At 53.9% G+C, this 26670-nt stretch overlaps 2 protein-coding genes across 2 annotated transcripts in view; one reads left to right on the forward strand and one right to left on the reverse strand.

Annotated features, from left to right (window-relative positions):
* The first annotated feature begins 3595 nt into the window (after window positions 1-3595).
* HADHA (hydroxyacyl-CoA dehydrogenase/3-ketoacyl-CoA thiolase/enoyl-CoA hydratase (trifunctional protein), alpha subunit) lies at window positions 3596-24258 on the forward strand. Its single transcript, XM_014937548.1, has 20 exons — window positions 3596-3649; window positions 4122-4197; window positions 4286-4356; window positions 5144-5277; window positions 6460-6598; window positions 7583-7702; window positions 7784-7886; window positions 10862-10984; window positions 11627-11745; window positions 12612-12668; window positions 14420-14529; window positions 14805-14939; window positions 15297-15468; window positions 16119-16205; window positions 18215-18355; window positions 19412-19480; window positions 20106-20301; window positions 21163-21277; window positions 22362-22507; window positions 23646-24258. The coding sequence occupies exons 1-20, from the start codon at window positions 3596-3598 to the stop codon at window positions 23789-23791; spliced, it is 2313 nt and encodes a 770-aa protein (XP_014793034.1). The 3' UTR covers window positions 23792-24258.
* Window positions 24259-25221: 963 nt separating this feature from the next.
* GAREM2 (GRB2 associated regulator of MAPK1 subtype 2) overlaps window positions 25222-26670 on the reverse strand; it is an 8357-nt gene continuing 6908 nt past the window's right edge. Inside the window, 2 exon segments of the mRNA XM_014937549.1 lie at window positions 25222-26227; window positions 26229-26288. Coding sequence (XP_014793035.1) covers window positions 25480-26227; window positions 26229-26288 — 808 coding nt within the window. The 3' untranslated portion in view covers window positions 25222-25479.

Consider the following 26670-nt stretch of genomic DNA (forward strand, 5'->3'; position numbering starts at 1 on the left):
CGGGGGGGGGGGGTGACAGGGAGGAGGGGCAGGCGGTGGGAGTGGGCGCGGTCTGTCCGCGTTGGGTGGGAGACCCACGCGTGAAGGTGTCGGGACGGGAGGGAGGGAAGGAGGGAGGGTGGGGCTGTGAGAGGTCCCACGCGTGAGGGGGGCGCCGGAGTGGGGCGAGGGCAGGGTGTCGGGGAGCGGGGGGTGGTTGTCACCGGGCGGTGTGGCCTCGGGAGGTGTCCCCGCCGGTGTCCCGGTGTCCCCACGGCCTGTGGATCGTGCTGGGGGGTCTCTGGTATGTCCCTGCCTCCCCTTACCATAACGTTTTCCGAGGGCAGGAGGCTGTGCTTCCGTGTCCTGGGGGCCCACGGGGGCTATGGGTTTGTGTGTGCCCCCATGGGTGACGTGCTCCCACGCCAGTCCCCGAGGCTGGCTGGCCTCGCCGGACCTGTGTCCTTGCACATGGGCATATTTTGGGAATCTGTGTGTGGCTCTGGGGGTCCCTGTGACCCTGTGTGGGGTCCTTCAGGCAGGATTGTCCTCGCCATACGAGCTGAGCCCCGGGAAGAGGGTGTCCTTGTGTCCTTACACACGTGTGTGTCCCCAGTGCCCGGGTGTGTGTGCCTGGGAGGGGTGTCCCCGTGTCCTTGGCCATCGGGATCCCAGGGCTGCGCTCCAGACATGCAGGTGTGTCTGTGGGAAGGGGGTATCCCAGTGTGAGTGGGGAGAACACCCCCAGGTGTGTTTGTGCCTCCAGGTGCCCCGCAGTCTGTCTTTATTTTGGTATCCAGGCGCCTCAGCCCTTGGCTCGTGCTGCTTTGTGTTCTGCCAAGCTGGGCAGCGTTTGCAGCACTGGGTTGTGGTGCTTCCTCACGGAGCTGCCGAAGCAAGGAGTCAGCAGCTGCCCTGTGGGAGGCCGAAGGGAAGGCTCAGAGGCACTGGAAACTGCTTATTTCTGTGCTTTGAAGGGCCTCAGCGCCTGGTATCCGTGTCGAGCTGAAATCTAGGAGCGTTTTGTTCAAACCTAATGCCTGCCCTACATGCAGTTGTTGGAGCATGTTCCTACGTGAGCAGGTTGCTCCAGCAGCAGGGCGCTGCAATCCAGGATGAGCAGAGCTGTGGTAACTCCAGCCATCACTCAGGCTGTTGTTGCTCAGATTTCTTGTTGTAATTGGCAATATTCTTCCTCACAAACCATCCCGGAGCTGCTGCGAGGGCGCTGACACTCAGCATAATTAATAGCGTTGTTCTGCCATAACCAAGTGTTTGTTAAATCAGATGCAAACCTCGCTGAAAAGCACGCAGAAGGCAGCAAGGAGGCAGAAGACTGAGCTCCAGAGCTGGCCATACCTGTTGGGCCACGTGCCATGCACTAGCAGGTTCCCAGAGGGGATAGGAAAGCTCAGTTTGACAAAGTTTCCCATCTCCCAGCCGGCAGTTTGGCGCTCGGTGCCATCAGGTACAGGCTGACGGCGTGGGCAGTTGTCCTGAGCTTCAGCTGGTGCTCGGCGTGGTCCAGGGCTGCAAGAAGGCTCTTCTCCTGACCCATCCATGGATGCTCTTCCCACTTCAAGTGGCATGTCGCGTCGGGGTGAGTGAAAGGGTGGGAAGGAGAAGTGCCAGACGGGGAAGTAGCTGAGGAAATGACAGAGAAAAGAGAAAGCGGGAAGGCACAGGCCACAGCTGGACTGTGGGGAAGGGGTGTTCTCTGTCCTCTGCTGCATCCAAGTTCTCAGCAAAGTGCTGAGGGCAACCCTCTGAAGTGTTGGTGTCCCTGTCTCTAGATGGTCTTTTAATTGGAGTGAGTGAAGTAGTGAAAATGGAATCGATATCCAGGGCTTTTAATGCTGAGGGAACGGCAGAAGAAGTTACGTCTGGGCTGCTGCTTCCTTTCTAGAGAGAATGCTGAGGGAACGGCGGAAGAAGTTACGTCTGGGCTGCTGCTTCCTTCAGGGGTGTGAAGGGGGGTTTCTGTGGCTCTGATCTTGGCAGGTTACCATGGTGCTGCTGAATGAACCAACGTCTAAAGCAGATGTGCTGGGGCTGCCACCAAGGAAATGTGGTTTTGGTTTTACATGTGTTTTCCCACAAGTATTCTGGGCTCTAAAATAGAATACTGTCAGGCTGAAGAAACCTCACTCAAATATTAAGCAGGTGTTACTCTGGTGGCGGTACCTTTCCCAAAACAGTTTATATTAAAATGTAGTGAGGTTTGTTCAGTCATGCCCTTGATTATTAGTATTATTTTCCTACTTCATATCTTTTGTTTTGTTAGAAATGAAAGGCAAAGTGGAATTCAAGGTTTTCGTGGAAGCAGGCTGTTTGGGGACTGGTATGACAGAGGGGAGAGCATGTTAGATCGTAGAAGGAGAAAAAAGTTAATTAAGCCATTCTTTTTTTACTTCTAATGGAGATTGTGTTTTTTGCCTGTGTTGTAGTTTTTACTGATGTGCTCTTTACCTTCCCACGTCCCAGGCTCGGCAGACGCCTGGCTGGGGGTGTGGAAGGAAAACATTCTCACTTGCCTTGCAGCTGAGATGTGTTTGGTCTGAAGCTCCTCCCTGCTGTGCCCAGCCAAGTGCAGCAGGACGGGATGGAAGGGAATGAGTTCAGTAAATCAGTTCAGCCCCTGCTTTCTTTTTAAAGTGGTGGAGCTTTAAAATGTGGCTTTTTATCAGGTTAAAATGCTGCCATTAAAAGTGCATGATATTCTGCTGGGGAACATCTGTCGGCAGAGAAATTGTAGTCAGACCAGGCTGAGTTTTGTGGGAAATGAGCCTTGGTGTTTATTTTCAGGAGTACTCGAGCTCAGCATACCAAAAATGTAGGGAAATCAATGTTGGATATAGCAGTCACAATCTGGGTATTGTCCTAGTCGAAAATGACTTTAAAGTAGGACTTTCCAAGAGTGGAAACCAGTTGAGTCTCTGCGGTGCTGTGGGCACATGACAGCCACACAGACCTCCTTGCCGGGACAGACTGACACTGAATTTCCATCCCCGCAGCGTTGCCCCGTGTATCCCGGGCTCGGGAATGGAGAGCAAAGGTCAGGCCCCGCTGCCAGCACCGGGGACAAGGTGGAAAGAGGGACAAAGTGCAGCCCCGAGCCTGTGTCACGGGGCTGCGGGAGGGGGAAGACACCTCCTGGTGAGGTGCAGGCTTGTGGGTTTGAGCTTGTTTTCCCTGCACTGGCTTTTCTGCCCTCTTACTGCTGGGAATGGGAATGTTTCATTCCTGAGCACTATCAGCGTTGGGCAGTAACACCTCCCCTGGTAAATGGCTGCGTTCAGTTGGTGAATGTGCCCACGGGGCTTGAGGAGTAACGCTTTTACCAGGTTTCAGTCTTGAAGCAGCTTTGGCAGGGGTTCAGCCTGGATCTGTGTTAGAGGATCCTCTCGGTCAAGATCAAGGTGGCTTGAATAGAACTGAGATTTATGGGTGTAGAGAGATCGTCAGGCCAAATACGTTTTCTCCGCAGAGAAAAGAACTTCTTCCTACCACGGTCTGAGTTTTCTGAGCGCTTTGAAACAAGACAAGTTTGTCTGGGTGCTCCCATGTGTAATTAGTAGAGACGGATCGAGCATTTTGTGGGTAGCTGGAGGCGAGAATGAACACGCCGTGTGCTCTTCTGGCGGCTCCCCAGATGTACACCCCGAGATCTGTGAGGAGACACTGGGGGTGGCACCGCTTACTGGCGCAGAAGGGTGTTCGTACAGAAATATTCTGGGGTGGTTGTGTGTGATTTGCAGAGAAGTTCACTGGCAGGCTTGAAACTCTCCAAAGTGCAGCCAGGTCTCTGGCTTAGTGTGTGAAGCAGCGTTGAACTGGGCGTGCTAAAGGCAGAACATCCCCCTGTGCCGCTCACTTCCTCTCTTGTCAGCTTTATAGGGAAAAAAGCTTTGATTTTGTTTTTCTGCCAGCAGTTTGGCATTGCTGGCATTGGCCGCTGCGGTGTGGAATCTGTGCTGTGAAGGTCACTTCAGTAGCGTGGAGTCTGCTGAACTCTGGTGGTGGCACAGGCCGAGCCACAGGAGGAGGAGCTGGCTCGTGCTCAGGATTTTCCTAAACTCTGTGCTAATGAGGGGAGAGGGGAGGATGCGTTAATAAAGGACAGTTAAGCTGAGACTACTGAGAATTCCTTTAACATCTGCAACATCTTTCCTTCAGGTTATGCTTGCCGTAACATCTCCACCTCCACCACGCTCCAGAGTAAGTGCAAAGCTTTTCTACGGGAGTTGGTTTTCGTTCTTCAAACCCACTGGGCATAAGAGGATAACTCGTTTCTGTTTGTTTGCAGACAGGACCCACGTTAACTATGACATCAAAGGAGACGTTGCTGTTGTGCGTTTCAACACCCCAAACTCAAAGGTACCGTTCTGGCGGGTCATAGGCATCACTGGGAAGGGTGGGAATTGTACAGAGAAGGCATTGAAAATGCTAATTTAAGACTTGAGAACTTTCCTGACCTGCAGCCTTGCAAAGTTCCCAACAAAGTAGAAATAGGAGAGTGAGTGTTTATTGAGACATCTGAAAAAGCCTCCCGGAAATACTTTGTATGTACTAAAGTGGCTTGTTTCTTACTGGCACAAGAGATTGGTAAATCTTATTAAGCTTTTGTATTCAAGGTGGTTAAGGAGAGTGTCCGATTTACAGAAAAAAAAAAAATAAAAACAGCCTAGAAGCTCATAAAATCTGTGTTTGAGGTCACAAATCCACCGTTGGTGAGGTTAAGGAGGAACTTTTTAATAACAGATTACGTGATGACCTGCTACAAGGTTTCTTCTTGGAGTTTTTTTTCTCGCCATATTACAACACGAGATGAACTAACTTTTATAGCAGATCTGGTCTCAATTTGAGTGCCCCAGAAGTGCTATAATTGTGCCAAGCAGAGGCCTGGCTGTTGGGCGGATTCCTTTCCTTTTTTTTTTTTTGCAGAAGGCAAATCTTGAAGTGCTCTAGAGCTACTGCTGCTCCAGACAGATTGGAAAATCCATCCAGACCTACCGTTGGCTTTAGCTTTCTGTTGTCAGTCTGGTTTCTGTGCGTGTTTTCTGATGATGGAATGGTTGAGTCCAGAACTTAATCAGAGATTAACCTCCGCTGTCTGCTGGGCTCCCTATTTATGATGCTGCTCCCCTTTTTTTGCTGCCTTCAGGTGAACACTTTGTCCAAACAACTCAACGCAGAGTTTACTGAGGTGATGAATGAGATCTGGGCCAATGAAGGTATCAAAAGTGCCGTCCTCATTTCTTCGAAGCCAGGCTCTTTCATTGCTGGAGCGGATATCGAGTAAGTACGGAGGCTTTAGAGCTTTCCTGGGGCCAATGGTCTGGTGTGCTGTGAATTCCAAGTGGTTTGTCGCCCACGTGTCCCCAGGGGTGAAGCAGAGGCTGGGAATGAGATCAGTGGGCACAGGGTGCCTGAAGAGTTGCTCAGAAGAAGTTAGGACCTTGATAAAGAGGAACATGGCAAGTCGTTAAACCCCATTTGGCTGTAACACTTGGTCGCTCCTTCCTGCGTGCTGGGCTGCAGCCAAGGAAACCCTTCCTGGCTCCGGAGTGAGCATTGTCCTTTGGTCTGGGAGACAACAAGAGCAGATAATTTACATGCAGGGCTTCATTTAGGCTGGGTTTGAGGGCCTGGCAGCCCGCCAGTGTGGCCCCTCGATGAGGCAGGATCTGGCTCTCTGCCCCATGGAGCATCTCAGCAGCCTCCCAGGGGATTGAGCGTTGGGGAGCTCTTGTGGGGTTTGGGATCACCCTTGTGGGTGCTCTCACTGGGACCTGGAGTGCCCTTGGCTTCTTGTCCTGCCATTGCCCAGGACAGAATAGTTGTTTAAAGACATTAAAAACCAGAAAGTTCTGAGGAAAGAGGGTGAATTACAAATGGGCCCTTCAAGACCTTTTTGGCTCGGGGCAGAGACTTGATATATGCTGTGGTGGGAAGGAGGCAGTAGCCTGGTGAGCAGAGCAAAAGGACAAGCTGCATTTAAGAGATGTCTGCTGGTCTCAACACCACAAGCCTCCTGAATTGCGCCTGGCAAATGCTGCCAGTCTCCCCAAGAATAATTAGCACAGGGAGCCTCTAATTGGCGGAGCGCAACATCGGAGCGCTGGCCATCTGCTCCTCTAAAAACTGATCCCGGGCTCTTCCCTCCACCCTTCCTGGCAAGTGCTTTGAGGCTTCCTCTGGCCCTTCCTCCTCTACCCCAAAGGCTTTCACAGCTCTGACACAAGGAAGCTCATTCACCGCCTGCGGGCGCAGCCCCCGTGCCTGACCCCCCCTGAATTTAGTAGTCTTTCTGTGTTGTCTGTTAGTGTAAGACTCGGGGACTAAATAGCTCTCGCCTGGCTGTCAGTCCCTGGGGCTTTGTGGGAAAAGGGGAATGAACTCCTTGAAGCGCTCTCTGTTTTACTGCTGTTTTCTCAGTCCTTTTCCAACTCTGATCAGCCCTTCTGCCTCCCCTTGCAGCATGATTGCAGCCTGCAAGACTGCTCAGGAAGTGACTCAGCTCTCTCAGGACGGACAGAAGATGCTAGAAAAAATTGAGCAGTCTCCAAAGCCCATAGTCGCTGCCATCAGCGGCTCCTGCCTGGGAGGGGGACTGGAGGTACTGAACCCTTCTGGGCCTGGCAGGCAGCAGTGGGAGTCCATAGTGCCAGGTCTCTATAAACTAGCCCAAGGATGCCTGCAGGGCTACTCAGTGTGAGAGATTTGAGACCTGGGCTCGTTACATCCATTCAAATGAGTCTGTGGCAAGTTAATGGCTTGGTTGTGCTTCAGGGCTCTGCCACGCTAATTTTTCCTGCTTCTGCTAATCAAATATGAATCTCCGTGGGCCAGGCTAATATTTAGATGAGTGTCCCAGGGAAAACCGGCTGTTTCCGGCAGGCATTGGAGCTGGATAAATGCTGCTGGCAGAGTCCAGGCTGGAAATTGCTGCTTTTCAGATGAATGAGGCTCGTATCCCAGCAACTTCTGCGCTTGTAGAGGTGGTTGTGGGAGGGAGGAGCGTGGGGAACGTGGCCAGGCTCCACCCTGGCCCTGCGTACTCTGCTCTGTCCTTTTGGCTGGGTGCAGTATTTGCTTCGTAATCTCCATCTAGGATTTTGCAAACTGAAAGAATCTGGGTTAATTCCCAGAGCAAAGTTGTTACTAAAACAGAACAACTTGTGGGAGCGGAGTCTCTTCAGTCGGGTACTGATTTCTCAAGCAGTCACAACTTTTTACAGACACTGTGTGACAGATGTGAACGCGGTGATCCAGATAAACCAAGTATCGTGGCTGATCTGTAAATGGGACCATGCTCTCAGTGTAGGGAATGAATTTGGCTCTTGATGGTCTAGATGAGGTTTTAAAGTAGCTTGGCTCAGTTTGGGAGTTTCATGTTCGCGTCGTAGCTGATTGCTGGCATCTGCCACTGTGTGCTTCTCTTGCTGGGTGAAGCCACCCGTGAGCACAGAGGGAATTTGGGAATTGGGGTAGGGTTGGGAAGAAAGTTGAGGCAGTGCATAGAAGAAACTTTTGTGATGGCTGTCCCGTTCTTCTGTGGTCTTTCACAGGGAAACCTTTACTTTTCTCTTCCTTTTTTAAGGTTGCCATTGCCTGTCACTACAGAATAGCAACAAAGGACAAGAAAACAGTCTTAGGAACACCTGAAGTGATGCTGGGTCTCCTGCCAGGGGCAGGGGGTACTCAGAGGCTGCCAAAAATGGTAAGTAGGAGAAAAACTTTACTTGATGGCCCCTTCTGCACGGTGTGCTCCCATTCTGAGACCCCCTTTCTGCCCTTCCAGGTGGGACTTCCTGCTGCCTTTGATATGATGCTGACTGGAAGGAACATACGTGCTGACAGAGCAAAGAAGATGGGTCTGGTTGACCAGCTGGTGGACCCACTAGGTCAGACGTGATGCCTCTCGCTTGCTTGATCTGCTGCCCATCAGTTAACCCTTCCACCTTGCTGAAATAGGTGGAGAAGCCACTGCTGCAGAGTCCTTCCCATGCTCTGCAGTGCAATCTCCATTCCCACCTTAGAGGAATGTGCGTGGGGACCTTGAATTGTCAGGCTCCTGCTGAAGCAAAGCGAGTAAGGAAAGGTTAGCAGAGAGGGCAGGCCTGCTGGCTCTCTTGCATCAGCTAATTATACAGATAAGAACCTGCATTCCTCATTTATCATGTCAGAGGGACAGATTGCAGCCCATAATGAAAGGAGAGCAGGTGACCGATGTCTGCGCTTATGCCGCCTGCAGATGTTAATCTCTGTGACAAGATCTTGAGAAGCAGCCAGCCCCCACAGCTGAATTGCCAACTGACTTCAAGTTGGATGCAGAAATTCCTTGCAAACTGCAGACCAGCTTGCACCTCCAAGTGCTGAGTGAGCTGGCGAATAATTTCTTGCTTCTGCTGTTCCTTCACGAGGCGGGGCTGTTTTGGAAGGTAACTAAATAGAGGAACAAACCCTCCCCAGCCTCATCTGAAAGGTCTGAGCAGGCAGGAGTTAGGATGGAAACCACTGTCCCAGCTGGTCCTGCCACATAGTTGCACTGTGCTGAGCTGTGTTACCCTGGGCAGAGCGTGGCCAGAGCACCCTGGTGGCCCTTAGCTCCTGTATGTGAGGAAAATGAAATAAATAAAAAAAAAAGAAGGTGCTGCTGCCTACCCTGAGAAGTGCAAGGGAAGCCCCTGTGTCAGTTCTGTCTCACGTGCCAGTGTTCAGCTGGATGAGATACCCTCAGCTGTGTTCTCGCTTATAAAGTGGGTGGGTGGTACCCGGGCTTGAGCTAGAATTGCCTGAATAAGCTTTACCACCATGTACTCGCTTCAATATGAATTGGCTTTTAAGAGCCAGAAAACGTGGCTTTTTACACCAGTGATGACACTGGGTTGCTTAAAGGAAACCTGAACGTTCTGCAGAGCAGTTTGGAATCCTGGCTCGGAGCAGATAAGTGCATCAGGAGGAACACAAAAGCTAAATTCAGTGTGAGCGTTAGAGGCGTTCCTGGTTCATTCAAACAGCAGGCAGAGCCAGGAGCCCTTCTGCTGAGTGTTCTCCTTTTCATTCTCAACATCTCGGGGAAAGCAGCTTCAAGTGGGGTGATGCTTTCACTGATTATAGAGAGCTTTGAAGGAGAGAGCCAGCATTAATCAGGAGGCAATTTCATGGGGTGCAATCAGTTCTCCTTCAGCAGGGAGCTCTGCAGCATCCTCTTGATCTGTTTACTGCTCTGCCCAGATCTAATTCTGGTGTGTGCCTTATATGTAAGAAAGCAGATGTGAGTCAGCAGCTTGGAGCTCCGGGGTCGGGAGACTACAGGATGCTGAGAGGTAACCACAAGTCAAATAAACCCACACACGTGGGCTTGACCCCCTTGAGTGAATAGTTCTTACAGCTCAGACACAAATAAGCAGCTCTTTTCTTCAGCTGCAGCATCAAAGTCCAGTGCTGGTTGGCGTTGAACGCCCAAGGTACTGGAACAGGAGAATCAGGTGTTGGCATCTTGTAGCACATCAGGGCACTAAGGCTGAAGGTCTTGGACCTGTTGCCTTGACGCGGTGGGAAGAGAGTTTGGAAGTAAGGTTTGAGCTCAGAAATCCCAAATGTTCTCAAGTTTCCAGTAAATTCTCTAAGATCCACTGGTTGTTGCTGAAATGCAGATTATGCAGCAGCTCTGGGTTAAGTTTTCTGAGCTGCTGGTAAAATGAAATATGTTGTTTTGTTTGGACCTTTTCCTGTAGAATGGCTGCGGGGGTACAGATGAGACTTCCTAACAGTAAGCTGTCATGAGCTGGTCAAAATTTAAACGTTCCTTTATTTGCTTCTTGCTGAGAGACCCCTCATCAGGCAGTGGCTTCTGGGGGCTGCTGAGTAAATGCTCTCGAGATTTTATGCCAAGAGAGGTGAAACCTTAACGTTGAAGATCTCAAGCTGTTGGTGGAGGGAGAGGGTAGTGGGAGGTGAAAGAAGGAGGGGTTTTTCTCTCTTGTTTTTATTCTTGAAGTGTCTCCTGTCTCAGGGAGCAGTTGTCTGCAGTGGTGTTTGCTTTGCTCTGGGGACTTTGCACAGCATCAGGGTGTGGTTGGAGCAGTTCATAGTGAAGGTTAAAGAGGTTGCCCAGCTGTAAGGATGGAATTGTCACCTCATCAGGGTTGTTGGGCCAGTTCAGGGCAGCCCAAGGCTGCATGTTCACCTGCAGGCTCCTTATGGAAAGGCTCCTTGTGCAGACTCACTGGGCATTACTCTTTCATGAATGACTCATTGTATTTGCCTCCAGCGGCTTTTCACAACCACCTTCTCAGCCCTGTGCTCTTTCCTCCTGTGCTGCTGGTGCAAGTCCTGCGATTGGAAGTTGGGCAACCCACCCTCGGAGATTGCTAAGACCCATTTTGTGGTGTTTTGTGTTGTGTGTATGTTTAGTAGCAGCAGTGTTGGCACAGCTTAGTTGTGCAGCAGGTCGAGGGAGGTCATCCTCCCCCTCTACTCTGCCCTGGGGAAGACACATGGAGAGGTGTGGGATTGATGGGTGGACTGTTCAGTGGATGAGGAATAGGTTGGATGGTCACATCCGGAGGGTGGTGGTCAATGACTCAATGTCCAGGTGGAGATCAGTGACAGGTGGTGTCCCTCAAGGGTCTGCACTGGGACCAGCACTGTTCAGTGTCTTCTTCAATTACATGGACTGTGGGATCGAGGGCACCCTCAGCGAGTTTGCAGATGACACCAAGCTGGGTGGAGCAGTGTCATGCCTGAGGGACAGGATGCCATCCAGAGGGACCTGGACAGGCTGGAGAAATGGGTCCATGTGACTCTCATGAGGTCCAACAAGGCCAAGTTCATCTTCTGCTGCATTTCCTCAAGACTTCTTTTTTGTTCACAGGGCCAGGCGTGAAGACTCCAGAAGCACGAACGATTGAGTACCTGGAGGAGGTGGCAATTGGCTTTGCCCGGGGACTGGCCAACAGAACTGTGTCTGCCAAGAGATCGAAAGGGCTAATGCAGAGTAAGTCTGGCCATCGTAGCCAAATCCCAAGGGGCTGTAGTGAGTATAATCCCGTTTTGCTTCTCAGGGTTATGTTTCTCCTCCTATGTAATTCCATCTTCAAAACAAAGCTATTTCATGGTGTAATTGTCTCTTGAGCCAGGTGGGTTGGTAGAGAAAACATTGCTCTGCAGACCTGATCTTCAGGTGGCGTTGCCAGAGCTGCACATGGTGGCTCCTGAAGTGTGCTAGGAGGGAGCCAGGCTTTGGGGAGAGAGCAGCAGCCACCTCCAGAGGATGGTGCATCCTCAAAGCTTGATACAGAACTTGCTACTAGAACTTGTGCCACCGAGTGGGAAGAGGCTCATGGGTCTGCTCTGCTCTGATGCTCTTTAGCAGAGCCCAAAAACGATGACATCTCTATGTGAGTTCTGCTCCACAGAGCTTGGTCTGTCAATGGGTGGATTGGCATATTTTAGCCCTAAATGAGACTCATCAGTGGAACAAGCCCTAGATGCCTACATATCTAGCTGGGTTTGAGGTGCACGTTGCTATTGCAGAAGTGTGATATTCAGACCTATACTCCTTATCTTTCCAGTTAATCATTAAGGACTGGTGGTGCGTGTAGCACTGTGCTGAGAGGTGTTTTATCCCATCTTGCAGAGATAACAGACTATGCCATGGCTCTTCCCTTTGTGAGGCAGCAAGTCTACAAGACGGTGGAGGGCAAAGTTCAGAAGCAAACCAAAGGACTCTACCCTGCTCCGCTAAAGATCATTGAGGTAACCCCCCCTGTGAGGCCCAGGGAACAGCAGGTGGATCTGGGGGATAACACGGCAACAGCCTGAGGGAGGGTGGTTCCTTCCTTCCTCTGAAGACCACACATCCTGGTCCTCACAGAAGGTCGGTCTTGGCGAGTGCTGGCTGTGTGGTGTATCGAGCAAGTGTGCTAAAATTCAGAGTAGCTTCCCAGGATATCATCACCAGTTTATGTGGTACTGGTACCAGTAAGGGGAAGATCCAGGATCCTAGTGGAGGAAAGGCTTAGCTGGAATACTTTGTTCATGAAACTCTCGGCTGCAGATTTTCCAGGTTTCCTGTACAGTTTGTAAAGAGTTGGGTTAATCTGTTTGTAGCCAGGAAAACTGCTGTTTTCATGGCAATAACGACACAATGCTTGAAAAGCTAGTCCCTTGATTTACCCAGGTGTTGTATTACTTGCAGACAGTGTCCACGGTTGAATCCTTATTTTAAAGTGACTTTTCACTTATTTAAGTTGTTGCTGAGACTTCTCTAAAACCTGTGAGTGAATGAAACCCCCTCTGAGAGCAGTGACATTACAGGAGCACCGTCCTACTGAAAACAATTCCTGAAGCCACAAGATACCTGTAAAAAAAAAATCAACCTGATGGAAAAGTCCTTGCCATCATAGCAACATCCATGTTCTGTGCTGGAAGGGCAGGGGGATTCATAGCTGGGCTTTGAACAGTGTGGACAGGACCCAGAGAGCCTGGATTGTGCCTGGGCTGTTGGGGAGGGGTCAGTGGTGAGAACGGGAGGTGCAGCTCAACACGGGATCTCCTCAAAGCGTAGCTGTTGGCTCACATGACTTCACAGCAGTGTATCTTTATTGTTCTTCTTTGATTAGGTCGTAAAGACTGGACTTGATCAGGGGCGTGATGCTGGATACCTCACCGAATCCCAGGTAAGGAGAGGAGCAGTCGGTAGATGGTGTGGTCAGGGGGGATTTGTGTTTGACCACACACAAAGGACAATAATCGTCACAGGCTGCTCAAAGCGGTGTCTTGCCCCTGCCCTGGGACAAAAGCCTGTCCTCAACAACAGAGCTGTTTGTCAGGGTCCTTCATCTGTAAAAACAGCTTGTGCCTTTTCTCGTTCCTCCCTGTGTTGTCTTTTTGAGTGGGGAATACCCAGATGGACTTCACCAATCTGGGTTTCTTTGCCCCAGAAGACGTGCAATGGTCCCATCTGGTTATCTCTGCATTTGGATCATCTCTGACATCGCAGCCCCTTAAACCACTGGTGAAATCCATCTGTCCCCTGCAGTCCTCACTGATTTTCAGCAGCTTCTCACACTGCTCTCTGTCACATCCCACCATGCCTTGTAGCTCCTTTTGTTCTCTCCTGGTGCCAAGGTCCTGGTCTGAGATGGAGCTGTCTGCCTCCTACCTTACCAGTGACCTCCTGGGTATGCCCCGTCCGTGCTGGTTACACATTCCACCCATGTCTGGTCTGCTGCTCAATAAAAGGCTTGGGATACTCTGTTCCTTGCAGAAAAGAATGAATGCTGCTTTTTTTTTTTTTTTCCCCCTGAGAATAGCAGCAGGATGGAGATCTTCCCAGAAGCCTCTAAAGAATAATAAGTGTCAGTGTCGTGTCTTTTCTGATTCCTCCCTCTGTCCCCCAGGACAGGAGACTTGCAGATCCTCTTCCAGGCTTTGTGTTGGTGGCATTTTAACAAGCCTCTCGCTGACGGGAGGAAGATAGAGCCTGCTCTAAACGACGTCGCGTTGGCGGCTCTCCTGAGCCGACTTGGCTCAGACAACATCAGTTTTCTATCACTTTACGCTGTCTTTTGTCTTCCTGACTGTGTTCCCATTTCACCCTGAGTGCTGGGAGGTGGTGCAGGCCCTTTGGTTTTGTTGCCTGTCCGTGGTCCTCTGAAAATAGTATCAGTGAGTGAGAACTGGCCTGTTTAAAGATTAGGTTTTTTTAACTCAAAGTCTGAGGGCAGAGCCCTTTCACCTGGGAGCCCCAGTGACAGCCCCAGCTATTGCGGGGGGCAGAAAGGGTCCCATGCCAGTGAGACACAGTCCTGCCACTGGGGAGGGGGAAGCAGAAGTGGCAAGTTGGCTCTTGCATTGATCTGGAAGGACCCCGAAGCAAGCTGCTCGGCTTCTGGCTTACCCTCAGGCCAGTGACCAGCCAGGGAATGCTCTTGGCTCTTGCATTGATCTCAAAGGACCCCAAACAGCATGCTCGCTTCCAGCTTACCCTCCGGCCAGTGACCAGCCAGGGAATGCTCCTCCCAAAGCTGTGCTGGGAGGTGGAAATGAGCTGGGAACGATTTCCTGGGTAGGAAGGAGATGGATGTGGAAATCCTGTGGCTGCTCTTGTTCCCTGTGCCTCTCCAGACAGGGAGTTAGAGGTGCACGCTCCTTCACATGCTTTAAATTATGTTGTTTATGGGAAAGGACATTGAACAAGCAGTTTCCTGCTGCTTTCCAGCAGCCTGTTTGGGAGGTGGTGGAGCAAAGTGGGATGTGCTTAGCACAGAAGGAGCTTCCGTGCAGAGGATACATATTCCCTGTGTCCATTCTTCCTTTTCTAACCAGGTCACCAGTCTGTGGCTGGGCTCCCCTCGCTGTGCTTTTGCTGGAAGGGGGAGGGCTGTTAAATGTCAAACTCTCCACTTCCCTCTCCCCTTTCTTCCAGAGCTTTGGCCAACTTGCCATGACCAAGGAGTCCCAGGCGCTGATCGGACTTTACCACGGGCAGGTGCGCTGCAAGAAGAACAAGTTTGGAGCACCTCAGCGAGAGGTCAAGTAAGTGGGATGCCTGAGGAGCAGTTGGAGGACCTCTGTTGAAAGGCTTTTGTGACCAAGTGGCCTGGAGTCCTGAAAGTCAGTGTGGCAAAAGCAGAGAGATTTCCAGCCTCCGTGAGGCCAGTCCTCTGCAGTTTGGATGTCTCTCACCCATAAGTGAGATCTTCACTAAAAATAACACCTGGGTGGACAGGATCTGTGCAGGTCTGACAGCAGCGATGGAAATTCAGCTGTTTCTAGCTCTGAGTGTGTCTCCTGGGTCCTTTTCTGTACAGGACGCTGGCGGTGCTGGGAGCTGGGCTCATGGGAGCTGGGATTGCCCAGGTTTCAGTGGATAAAGGACTGAAGACCATCCTGAAGGACACAGCACAGCAAGGCTTGGACAGAGGACAGCAGCAGGTCTTCAAGGGGTACGTGGGTTAAAAGGGATTTGCTTGGCATGGGATGGGGCTGCTGCTAGTCCAAGTACTCCCCTGCTTCCAGGCAGTCAGGAACTCCTGACACTTGTGATCCTTTGGAGTCTTCTACCATCAGATGTCACAGAAATGCTTTCTTTTAAGGTTGCCCTATGCAGTGAGCTGGGATATTGCTACGAAATAGGCCCAGTCTATTCAGCCTTAGCTCCTTAGGTAGGTAGATGACCCAACAGACCGTTGCTTTAGCTTCTAGATTTAGCAGTAGCTAAGGATGCCCTTGGTGTTTGTGGTGCACCAGTAGCAGTCTGGGCTGGCCTGCCCAGGGACGGTGACAGACCCCTCCTTCCCTAGGCTGAACGGCAAGGTGAAGAAGAAGAGTTTGACATCATTTGAGAGGGACTCCATTCTCAGCAACCTGACCGGCCAGCTGGACTACAAGGGCTTTGAGAAGGCAGACATGGTGATCGAGGCTGTGTTCGAGGACATTAACATCAAGCACAAAGTGCTGAAGGAGGTGGAGGCTGTGAGTATCAGTTCTGAGCACCTTGTGCTTGATGTGTGACCCCTGAGGAGACTTGGGGTGTCCTGTCCCATGCTGCTGGCTTTGTCACATCTTCTCTGTGCTGCTGTTTGATGCGTGGGCAGCCTTTCTGTTCACTAAGGATATTCACTGTTCAATAAAGAGTCACATTCTGACATTCTCTGGCTCCTGGGAGCCTCTCCAAAAAAAACCTTCCATTTTTTCTGAGCACATTGCTGTGACAATAATGTCCTTTGGTGTCTCCACAACTTACAGTCCTTTACTTAATATCTCTAACTCGCTGCCACTGCTGTTTTCTGTTTGAGAACACATTTGGGGAAATATCTGTGCGGTAAAAGAGCTGCCTGTGCACCTTCCTGAGGTCCCTCCCCACAGTGTCTAATGTGGTTGCAACGGTCTGGCAGAAACGTGGGGGCTCTGAGACTAATATTGCAGCCCTGGGGAAGAGTTCAGGGGAATTCAGACCTGGCTGACTTGGGCTTAATTAGAATTAATCTCTAACGCTGTCTGCGCTGATGGAGAAAATCAAATTTGCCTTGTTTGTTGGGGTTACTGGGGGCTGGTACTGGTCTCTGGGGGCTCTGCACATCACGCTCTGGATCTGACTCTGACTCTTGCACCCCCTGCCACAGGTGATCCCTGCCCACTGCATCTTCGCCAGTAACACCTCTGCCCTCCCCATCAGCCAAATCGCTGCTGTGAGCAAGCGGCCGGAGAAGGTGAGTACCCAGTGCCACGTGCTTCCTCCTCAGAGCATGAAACAGCTCATCCTCTGCCCCCAGGACAAGCCTTGACCCAAGAGCCTGTGGACCTTGGGCAGATAGGAAGGGGTGAAGGTGGTCTAAGGCCCAGGGTGCTGTTGGTGAGGCAGGGTGCAGCAGGGAGGTGAGGGCACTTCAGGAAATGTTAATGCATGTAGGGGGGCTGAGAAGCTGTGGAAGGACTCAAGCTGAGAGAATTCTAGCCAGGAAGACTTCAGACATTTTGATTAGATGTAGGAGTGACTTGCCATGATGGGAAAATGCCTTCTCAAGAAGGCACTAACCCAGCAACAAAAAAGGAAGAAAAGTCAGTGGCTGGAAGCTGAATTTGGAGGTGCTGAAGCCTTGTTGATCTCTTGAGGGGTGGTGGGGTTTTCTCTCTGCCTCCAAATGATCCATGGTCCACAGAGCCCTTCTGCTGGGAGGGGGGGCTGAGAGAGTTGGGGGGGTCAGCCTGGAGAAGAGAAGGCTCCGCGGAGACCTTGGAGCCCCTGCCCGCCCCTCAAGAAGGGGGGCTCCAGGAAAGCTGGGGAGGGACTCTGGCTGCGGGAGGGGAGCCCGAGGAGGAGGGGGAAGGGTTGGACCCTGCAAGAGGGGAGATGGAGCTGAGCTGTGGGGAAGAACTTGTTTGGTGGGAGGGTGGTGAGAGCCTGGCCCAGGTTGCCCCAAGAAGCTGTGGGGAAGTTCTGGAGCTCAGCTGGAAAGTGTCACACAAATGAAAAGTGCAGCTGCCCTTGGCTGGTTCCCTAAACCCCTACAAGGGGCTCAGTTACTGCCCCAAGCCTTTGCTGCTTGTCTTCCCACAGAAGTTCTGTGGACATCTGCAAAGGCTGTAGAGCAACAACGTGTGTCCCTGCTGTTGGAGGTTCCTGTGACCTTCATGAGCCTCTCCCTGCTTTGCTGTCGGGCCTTGGGTGCATCGGAAATGCAAACTGAGCCTTGCCTGTTCATCCTTGCAAATGACATCCTCCTGCAGGATAAATCACCTGTGTAATGGCTCTTTATGGGGAAACTAATAGGAAATCAGTTAATTAGTGTGTTTTCTTTAATTATTTCTGCAGTCTGCAGCTCTCCTGCAAGGTGCCTCTGACTTACACAGACATTAGTGCCAAGTGTAGCTTCCAGGAGGCACGGAGGTGACGTGCTGATTACACGCTCCTGTTAAGAAAGCGAGGCATGCAGCCCAGGGAGCTCCACACAAATGCTGCTCCCAGAGGAGGGCTGCGCTTCCCTCCGTAATTAGTTTCTGGAAACATGCCTTCTCACCCTGAAATTCATCACCATAAAAAAGAAATGAAACATTCACAAGCAGAGCGCAGGGAATTCTGCTCCACGTCTGTCTCTGTGGCTGCTCTTCCACTCTCAAAGCCCAGCAGAAGCACCACCAGGCGTGTGGCTGTGCTGCCAGCTCAGATGGTACCTGCAGATCACGCAGTGCTTCTAATTTGTCTGAGGACTGAGCTCAGCCAAGATTTCCAGGCAGGTTTTGCTGCCAGATTAGTAACACGTACAGAGAGAGCTCGTGGTCCCGTAAGGGTTATACCTAAATATGGGTTAGTGATGGTTTTGGCAGTGTTGGGCTGATGGTGGGACTCGATGATCTGAAGCTTTGGCAGTGTTGGGCTGATGGTGGGACTTGATGATGTGAAAGGTCCCTTCCAACCTGGACAATTCCATGATTCTGTTCTATGATTCTGTAAATCCTCACTGAGGCAAGAGCTGCTGTGTCCTTGGGAAAGCCAAGGAGAGCAAGGGGAGATGGAGAGCACTCCCGTTGGAGAGGGATACAGCGGAACGTGCGGCTGAATGGACGCTGCAACCCACGCTGGCCTGCTTCCCTCTGTCCTTGGCCCAGCAAGTGACTCTGGGAGCCAAAGCCTGTCTTAATCCTGCTCTTTTCCTCCTGCCCAGGTGATCGGGATGCACTACTTCTCCCCCGTTAACCCTGCTCTCTTCCTCCTGCCCAGGTGATCGGGATGCACTACTTCTCCCCCGTTGACAAAATGCAGCTGCTGGAAATCATCACCACAGACAAGACATCCCAGGACACCGCTGCTTCCGCTGTTGCTGTGGGCCTCAAGCAGGGCAAGGTCGTCATCGTGGTAAAGGTGAGGGAACACCGCACAAAATGTGAGCTGGGGTAGTAAATAAAAGGGCAGAGTTGTGCACTGGGAGAAGGCTGAGATGTAGCTGTGAACACTGAGAAGTAAAAATGGAGGTTAGAAGGCAGTAGGCGCCAAGCTGATCCCTCAAGTGTCCTTTGAAGCAGCCATGGAAGGGCAGAAGGGGCAGGAAGAGGCTGATCAGCTGGCACAGGGAGCTGGCAGCCTCTCTCCACACAGATTCCAGGAGGCTGAAGTCTGTCCATCTGAGATGGAGCAGAGTCTGGGCTGGACTCTCACCACCTCCTCTTGCAAGCGGCAAGGACAGAGGGGCCTGTGACCGTAACTTGCCTCTTTTTGGGTTCAGAGGTGATGTCAGAGAGGGCAGAAGGGCAGAGGGAAGAGCTGTACCAAGCAGAGGGAGAAGGACTGAGCACAGTGAGGCAGCAGTTGAGAACAAACTTCTCACTGACGTATGAGTTTGCCAGCAACGCTGAGCAGGTCTCTCCTGCGCTGCTGGGAAAACTGGCTTGTCTAAAAGTGCTCTAGGCATCTCTAAAGGCCAGTGGAGATGCTTCTCCAACCCTCACCCCCACATCACATGCTGCCCTGAATCACAGTCTGCAGCTAATCTGTTGCTGCCTGACTTTGTGAGTGATATCAGAGGTGAAACAACTGGTTTCTGCCTCTCACTTGGGCTGAGCCACCCCTTTCCCCCTGTCAGCCTGTTGTGCTTGGTGAGGCAAGGGGACTCCTGCAGCCTGCTTGGGATATCCAGGTGCTATTTCCAATGGAAACACTTTAGTTGGAACTTCCAGGGAGTAAGTTCATGGAAGTCTTCAAACAGGGCTGAGCCCTAAGGGGAAAAAAAACAAACCAAAACAAAAAAAAAACCCGAAAACTATTCTAGCAGTGGATAAGATGCTGTTAGAAATGGAGTTCAGTGAGTGTGCTCTGCACGTCAGTGCCTGGGCTGTGAAACACAGGTTTTGTGCTGCTCAGAGAGTCCATGTTCCTGCTGTTTGTGCTCACCCACCTTCCTGCTGTGCTCCTCTTCCCTAGGATGGGCCTGGCTTCTACACCACCAGGTGCCTGGGGCCAATGCTGGCAGAAGTCGTGCGAGTTCTCCAGGTGAGTATCCATCCTGTCGCCTACCGAGCACCCACCAAATAGTTGGGTAAACTCTGCTTTCTCCTCGCCCCCATCAGGCTGAGGCCAGCCCTGGCTAAGAAGGGAGGTGGGTAATGAGCCCCAGTGCCGTTAGTTGTCCCCAGCCAGCTCTTGGCTGAGCTGTGGTCTGATGGGATCTGATGGGGCTCTTTCCTCCCCACACAGCACCAGGTCCTCTTCCCTAGGATGGGCCTGGCTTCTACACCACCAGGTGCCTGGGGCCAATGCTGGCAGAAGTCGTGCGAGTTCTCCAGGTGAGTATCCATCCTGTCGCCTACCGAGCACCCACCAAATAGTTGGGTAAACTCTGCTTTCTCCTCGCCCCCATCAGGCTGAGGCCAGCCCTGGCTAAGAAGGGAGGTGGGTAATGAGCCCCAGTGCCGTTAGTTGTCCCCAGCCAGCTCTTGGCTGAGCTGTGGTCTGATGGGATCTGATGGGGCTCTTTCCTCCCCACACAGCACCAGGGGAGAGTCAGGAGTGGTGCAAGCACAATTAACAACAGCTAACGGGGCTGGTTGCAGGCTGTGGCCCCAGATGAGTAACAGCTCCCCCAGAGATACCATTCCTTCCCCTTCCATTCCTACAGGAGGGTGTTGACCCAAAGAAAATAGACGCCATCTCTACAGCCTTTGGGTTTCCTGTGGGTGCTGCCACACTGATCGACGAGGTGGGTGTGGATGTGGCCACGCACGTGGCTGAGGACCTCGGCAAGGCCTTCGGCGAGCGCTTCGGAGGAGGCAGCATCGAGTTGTTCAAGCTCATGGTACAAAAAGGCTTCCTAGGTGAGACACTGGGCTGCTTTAATTGAATCTGTTTCCCCTTTATTCAAGGAAAAGCACTAGCATCCATCAGCCTGTTTTGCCTCGGGTGGGAGCAGTTGGAGAATAGTCCTGGGAATGGGTTGGGAATCCTTGTCAGCTGTCTCCTTTGGCTGCAGCCAGACCTTTCTTTGCAGACACAGCAGCAGTGGGCAAAGATACCGCCCAGAGCAAAGGCAGCAGCAAAGTTCTCATCAATCTCTGTCTGGTCCCTTTGTGAAACCTGCACTAGTGCTCTGGGGCAGCGAGTGGCTGGAAATCAATGTGCTTGAGCAAAACAAGCCCTGAGCTGAGCTTCAGAAGCTCTGTGCCAGGCAAAATTATGTCCCTGTCCACGTGGTAGAAACTCTGCCCGGGTGGCACTGGGTGCCAGGGGTAGCTGTGTCTGGAGCAGCATCCATCAGTGGGACCTGGGCTTGGACCATGACAGCTCTCACCCTCCAGTGACCCTTGCTGTGACCAGGCTCCCGGCAGCGAGGGTTACCCAGGAGATCTTGTCATCTCTGTCCCTTGCTCCCAAGGACTGTGTCTTTTTGCTGCCGTAGCCATGGAAACAGTGGTGTTATTTGACTGTCCTCTGGACCTAGTGAAGGCATCGGGGCCTGGCACAGTGACAGCGTCGTGCCAGGGAGTCAGCTGGACGTGGGTCCCCTTCCCTCTGTCCTTGCTGAGGCAGCAAACAGGCTCCCTCTGAAGTGCAGAGGAGCTGCCTGTGCTGGGAGGATCTGCTCGTGCAGCAGGAATCACAACCAGATCAGAGGAAAAGGTGTCACGAGCGAAGGGGACACGTGGCAGGACCTGACTGTCTCTTTTTATCCCCGGCAGGTCGCAAGGCAGGGAAAGGCTTTTATATTTACCAGGAGGGGGTGAAGAACAGGAACGTGAATTCTGGCATGGATGAGATCCTGGCGCAGTTCAAAGTGCCGGCCAAACCCGAGGTGTAAGTAGCTGTGCCTGGTGGGGGGGGCTGGCTCTCCCCCCTGCCCAGCTCCTCCTCCTGCCTCGCAGCAGGAGCTGCACCAAGCAGTGCTGGAGGACATTGCTGGACATGGAGTCTCTCCAGGTGGCATTTGGCTGTCCCCAGCTGGCCAGGCTGTTGGCTGTGAAGAGCCTGTGCTAGTGGCAGTGAGGCATCCTCCAATTTATCAGCATTTGCTTGAGCATCTTTGCGGAAAACTTCTCTATGGTGGGGGTTACCAGGGCAGGAGGGTTGGTTCAGCCCTTGCCTTCCTGACCTTGGACCTGTCGTACTCTACTCCTGCCCCACTGCTCTGCCCTGGGGAGGCCCTATCTGGAGCACTGTGTCCAGTTCTGGGCTCCCCAGTTCAAGAGGGACAGGGAACTGCTGGAGAGGGCACAGCAGAGGGCTACAAATATCATGAGGGACCTGGAGCATCTCTCTGCTGAGGAAAGGCTGAGAGACTTGGGTCTTTTTAGTCTGGAGAAGAGAAGACTCGGGCGGGGAACTGATCAATGCCTATAAATAGTTCAAGGGTGGGTGTCAAGGGGATGGGGCCAGGCTTTTTTTAGTGGTGCCCGGTGACAAAGAGGTAACGGGCACAAACTGGAACGTAGGAAATTCCATCTAAACATGAGGAGGAACTTCTTTCCTTTGAGGGTGGCAGAGCCCTGGCAGAGGCTGCCCAGGGAGGTGGTGGAGTCTCCTTCTCTGGAGACATTCAAACCCACCTGGACACGTTCCTGTGGGACCTGCTCTGGGTGACCCTGCTCTGGCAGGGGGTCGGAGGAGATGATCTCCAGGGGTCCCTTCCAACCCCATATCATTCTGTGATTCTGTACCTCCTGGCATTGAAACATCTGGAGCAGTCCCCATCTGGCCTGCTGGAGCCTTTGCCATTCTTGGTTGCCTGCCTCAGGTCACAACACAGAGCTTTGTCCTTGTCCTCATGTGGATAGGGACAGTCTCAGTCTCATCTCTGCCCCCGACCTGTGCTGGGCCACAGATGCTCCTCCACCCAACTGCTGTGGTGCCTTTCCAGCCCTTACAGACTCTTTCCTTGCAGCTGCACCGACGAGGACATCCAGATGCGCCTGGTGACGAGGTTTGTGAACGAGGCAGCCATGTGCCTGCAGGAGGGGATCCTCAGCAACCCCGTGGAGGGAGATATCGGTGCTGTGTTCGGCTTGGGCTTCCCGCCGTGCCTGGGAGGTAAGGGGGTTCACTGGGCTTTGGGCTGGGCTCAGAAGCTTTGTAGTGGCCTTGCCTAGTGGGCTGTAGCCACCAGAGCCATTAAGGCCAGGTTTGAGCTGCAGTGTGACATGGCTGAGTGTCCTCCTCTGGGTCAGGCTTTAGATGGGAGGTTGCTCTGGCATTCCCACCCCAGGAGAGGAGGTAGCAAGCCTGAGAGCTGCTGTGAGATATTTCTGCCAGGACACAGTGGAGCAGCTGGAGCAGCTTTTTCACTGAGCTGTGATAGCCATGGGGTAGGTGGGATGGGAGATACGCAGAAGCTCTACTTTTTTAAGAAATCCCTGGCTTCTGTGCAGCAGCCATTGCACTTAGAGAAAAATGTGGCTCTGGTGTCTTCTGTCTTGCCACTGCTCCTTGCCTGGGCAGGAACATTGCAGCACTTCTGGAAACCTGGTCTCATGCTGCACAGAAAGTTGAGAAATGCTGCCCAAGGACCTTCTGTTCCCCCCCTGTGCCCTCAGATAACGCTGAGCTGACAACCTCAGCTGTGGTGCACAGCACTTCTCAGGCCAAGGTACTTGCTGGGCCAAGTTCTCCTGGACCCATCTGTGACCCCCCTGGGTGGCTGTGGCCACAGCTTGGCCAGTGGCTGAGGCAGGAGCTGAGGTTTGGGTCACAGCTGAAGGATGCTAAGGGCTCTTGGGCATGAGGTGGTGCTTCTGCCAAGTACCTAGTGCTTCCCCTCCTTGGGGCAAGCTCAGGCTCAAATAGGAAGACCAATTATTGGTGCCCCAGCTCGTCTCCTTCAAGAGAGGAGAATGTCCAGCATGTCCTCTGGCCTGTGGGGACCCTCACAGTTTTAGGATGGGCATTTTGGACCAAGCAAAAGCCACCAGCAGAGGTGGCAGTGTGCTGCTGAGCTGGGCTGACACCTGGGAAGGACAGGGGGCTGGCTCCAGCTTGGTGGCAGCTGGGATGTGAGTGGGAGAAAGCTCCTACAAACACTGGGACTACCCCAAAATTTGTCACCTCAAGGAGCAGGGTCCCGTGTCGCCCTGCTGAGAGACGGAGGGGATCTTCTTGAGAAGAACAGATTGGCCAAACCCAGTGGTCTCATGCTTCCTTGGCCCAGACACGTCCCTTTTGTCCCCGGCAGGTCCCTTCAGGTTCGCAGACTCCTACGGAGCCAAGCAGCTGGTGGACAAGCTGCGCAAGTACGAGGCCGTCTACGGCTGCCAGTTCACGCCGTGCCAGCTGCTGGTGGACTACGCCAACAGCCCCAGCAAGAAATTCCACCAGTGAGCGTGGCCCCGACACCACCACCACCCACCCGACACGTGCCCACAGCTGGAGCCGGGCCCACCGGGCTCTCCAGCGACACCCCCTTCTCTGTAGGTTAATCTGCCCGGCCCCCCCCGGGGCGGGGGGAGGAAAGGAGGGTGGCAGGGGGTTGCCTCGTGGCTTGTAGTCATTTCAAAGTGCCTTATCAGCTGCTGTGTGTTGGGCACGTCCGTCCCGTGCCGGCCTGGGCCTGGTGGCTCCTTGCTGGGAGAGAGATCTTCTGCCTTCGCCTTCGCGCTGCCGCCTCCGGAGCCCTGGCTCCCGCCGGCCCCAAGGCCTCACCTCTCCATAAACCTCCGGCACAATAAATCCCCGTCTCCCGGGTCTGGACTCCATGCCTGCTTCTCCTCCCCTCTCCCTGGGGCAGCGGCCTCTCGGCACCGAGGAAGGGAACCCGCTCCAGTGGGAAATAAAGCGTTCAGGCAATCCTCTGGGATCCTCTCCCTGCTTCTGCCGCCTGCCAGGCCCAGGAAGGGGCTGCCCGGCCCTGGCTTTGGATTGGGGGGGAAAGGCAGGGGCTGGCGGCATTGTGGAGACAAAGGCCCTCTCTGTCACCTCTGCCAGCCCTCAGGGCTGCAAGGAGCCTCAGGCTCTTCTGTCTGGCCCCGAGCGCTGCCGCCGGGGTTACCCTGGCAGATGGACCCGCCTGTAATGGCAAATCAAGCAGCCAAGGGCCAGAAGGGCCCTCTCCCCTTGGGGAGAGCTCAGTTTAAACTAAAAGGCTTTAAATCTCTGCGCACCTGGCACTCGTTTCAGAGCTGCCTCACTGGGCCTGCTGCCTTTTCCCTGGGCCCTGGCAGGGCTGGGGACAGGAGCTGGGTGATGTGGTTGATGCTCTTCTTCTGTCACGGCTGTGCTCGTTTCTCAAAGCTGCCAGGACAAAATCGGGCTGAGACATGGTCTCCTCCTGCCTCTGCTGGGGGAGGCACCGGGTAACCAGCCTTCAGCCCTCCCCGGGGGGATGCAACAGCCCCCAGGACCTGGAGAGCTGGGCAGGAGCTCCCACTGTGGGGTGTGAGCTGTGGGGCAGCCCTGCTCCCCCATGGATGAGGAGCTGGGGTCAGGGCTGGGGAGGTCTGGTCCCAGCCCCTCCTGTGGCTGTGGTCCCATCAAGATCAGGGGAGCTTCCTTCCAGGGCCCTGACACCTCCCTGGGGTGCAGGCAGCACCGAGCAGCTCCCACAGCAGGGCTTTCATGTAATTAGGGACAGTTAATGCAAGGGGACATGGAGTCATGGGATGGTTTGGGTGGGAAGGGCCCTTAAAGCCCCCCCAGTGCCACCCCCTGCCCTGGGCAGGGACACCTCCCACCACCCCAGGTTGCTCCAAGCCCCCTCCAACCTGCCCTTGAACCCCTCCAGGGATGGGGCAGCCACAGCCTTCTCCAGTGGCTCGTTTTTCTCCCATACGTTTATTACACTAATCCACAAGGATTAAGTTAAACCAGTTCAACGCAAACTCCAGTGTTTTCCAGCCCCTTTGGGCCAAAATTACCGTCCAGTGTTAAATGGGAAAGGGAGGGAGGGCTGGGCAATGGGGCCGAGCTGCCGGGGAGGAGGAAACCCCCCAGAGGACGGGAGCAGTGAGACAGAGCCCCGTGGTCCAGGCGGCTGAGGGGACCCCCAACGGTGGGGGGTCCCCAGTGCGGGGCTAGATTTTGGGGCGCCAGCCCTTGATGAACTGCATGATCTTCTTGACCTGGAGCTTGGTGAGGCGGAAGTCGTCGGCCAGGATCTCCTCGCTGAGCTGGACGAAGATGCTGCCGTCGATGCGCTCGCGGGCGAAGAAGCTGACCACGTCCTCCGAGAGGCCGATGAAGCGCAGGCACTTGGAGACCTCCTCCAGCGAGAGGGCCGAGAGGTCGGCGGGGGGCAGCCAGGGAGACCCGTCCCCGCTGGGGCGGGGGGCGGCTGGGGGGGCACCCCCCTCACCCCGTCCCCCGGGGGGCACCTCGATGACCCCCTGGGCCAGGTAGAGGCGGGTGAGGCCGCCCTCGGCCCCACGCAGGACGGCGGGCGAGAGCGGGGCCGCCCCGCGGATGACGATGCTGTCCCCCTCGAAGCCCTTGGGGGGCCGAGGGGGGGGCGCCGGCTCCTCCAGGGGGGCGAAGGGCTCTGGCGAGGAGGAGGAGGAGGGGGCGGACGGGGCCGAAGGTGGCTTGGGCCACTCCGGGCTCTCTGGCCATTCGGCCGGGCCGGCGAAGGGGTTGAGCGCCCCGAAGGGGGCAAAGCGTTTCTGGGGGGGCTTGAGGCGGGGGCAGCTGCGGTAGGGCTTCAGGGGGGGCTCGGAGGCGGGGAGAGGGGTCGAGCAGCCGCTGCCCCCCCCGGCACCCGCCTCCACGTACGCCCAGGGGTCCGACCAGGAGGAGGGGGCCGGCTGGGCAGCGGGGGGCAGCGGGCGAGCAGTAGAGGGAGTAGGCGTCGGGCGAGGGTGAGCCACTGCCACTCCGTGGGACTGACCTGCTGGAGCAAGGGGACATGGAGTCATGGAATGGTGTGGGTGGGGAGGGACCTTAAAGCCCCCCCAGTTCCATCCAGGGACACCTCCCACCAGAACAGGTTGCTCCAAGCCCCCTCCAACCTGCCCTTGAACCCCTCCAGGGATGGGGCAGCCACAGCTTCTCGGGCCAACCTGGGCCAGGCTCTCACCACCCTCCCACCAAACAAGTTCTTCCCCACAGCTCAGCTCCATCTCCCCTCTTGCAGGGTCCAACCCTTCCCCCTCCTCCTAGGGCTCCCCTCCCTCAGCCAGAGTCCCTCCCCATCTCTCCTGGAGCCCCCCTTTTTTAGGGACTGGAAGGGGCTCTGAGGTCTCCCCGGAGCCTTCTCTTCTCCAGGCTGA

Source organism: Calidris pugnax, unplaced genomic scaffold (assembly GCF_001431845.1).
Source record: "Calidris pugnax isolate Ruff unplaced genomic scaffold, ASM143184v1 scaffold85, whole genome shotgun sequence".
Taxonomy (NCBI): domain Eukaryota; kingdom Metazoa; phylum Chordata; class Aves; order Charadriiformes; family Scolopacidae; genus Calidris; species Calidris pugnax.

Bases quoted from the DNA above. Each gene is read 5' to 3' on its own strand.
- HADHA (XM_014937548.1), top strand. From the start codon at position 3,596: ATGAACACGCCGTGTGCTCTTCTGGCGGCTCCCCAGATGTACACCCCG. The intron at 3,650-4,121 runs GTGAGGAGACAC...GAGACTACTGAG, and splicing joins AGATGTACACCCCGAGATCT to AATTCCTTTAACATCTGCAA. The intron at 10,985-11,626 runs GTAAGTCTGGCC...CCCATCTTGCAG, and splicing joins ATCGAAAGGGCTAATGCAGA to AGATAACAGACTATGCCATG.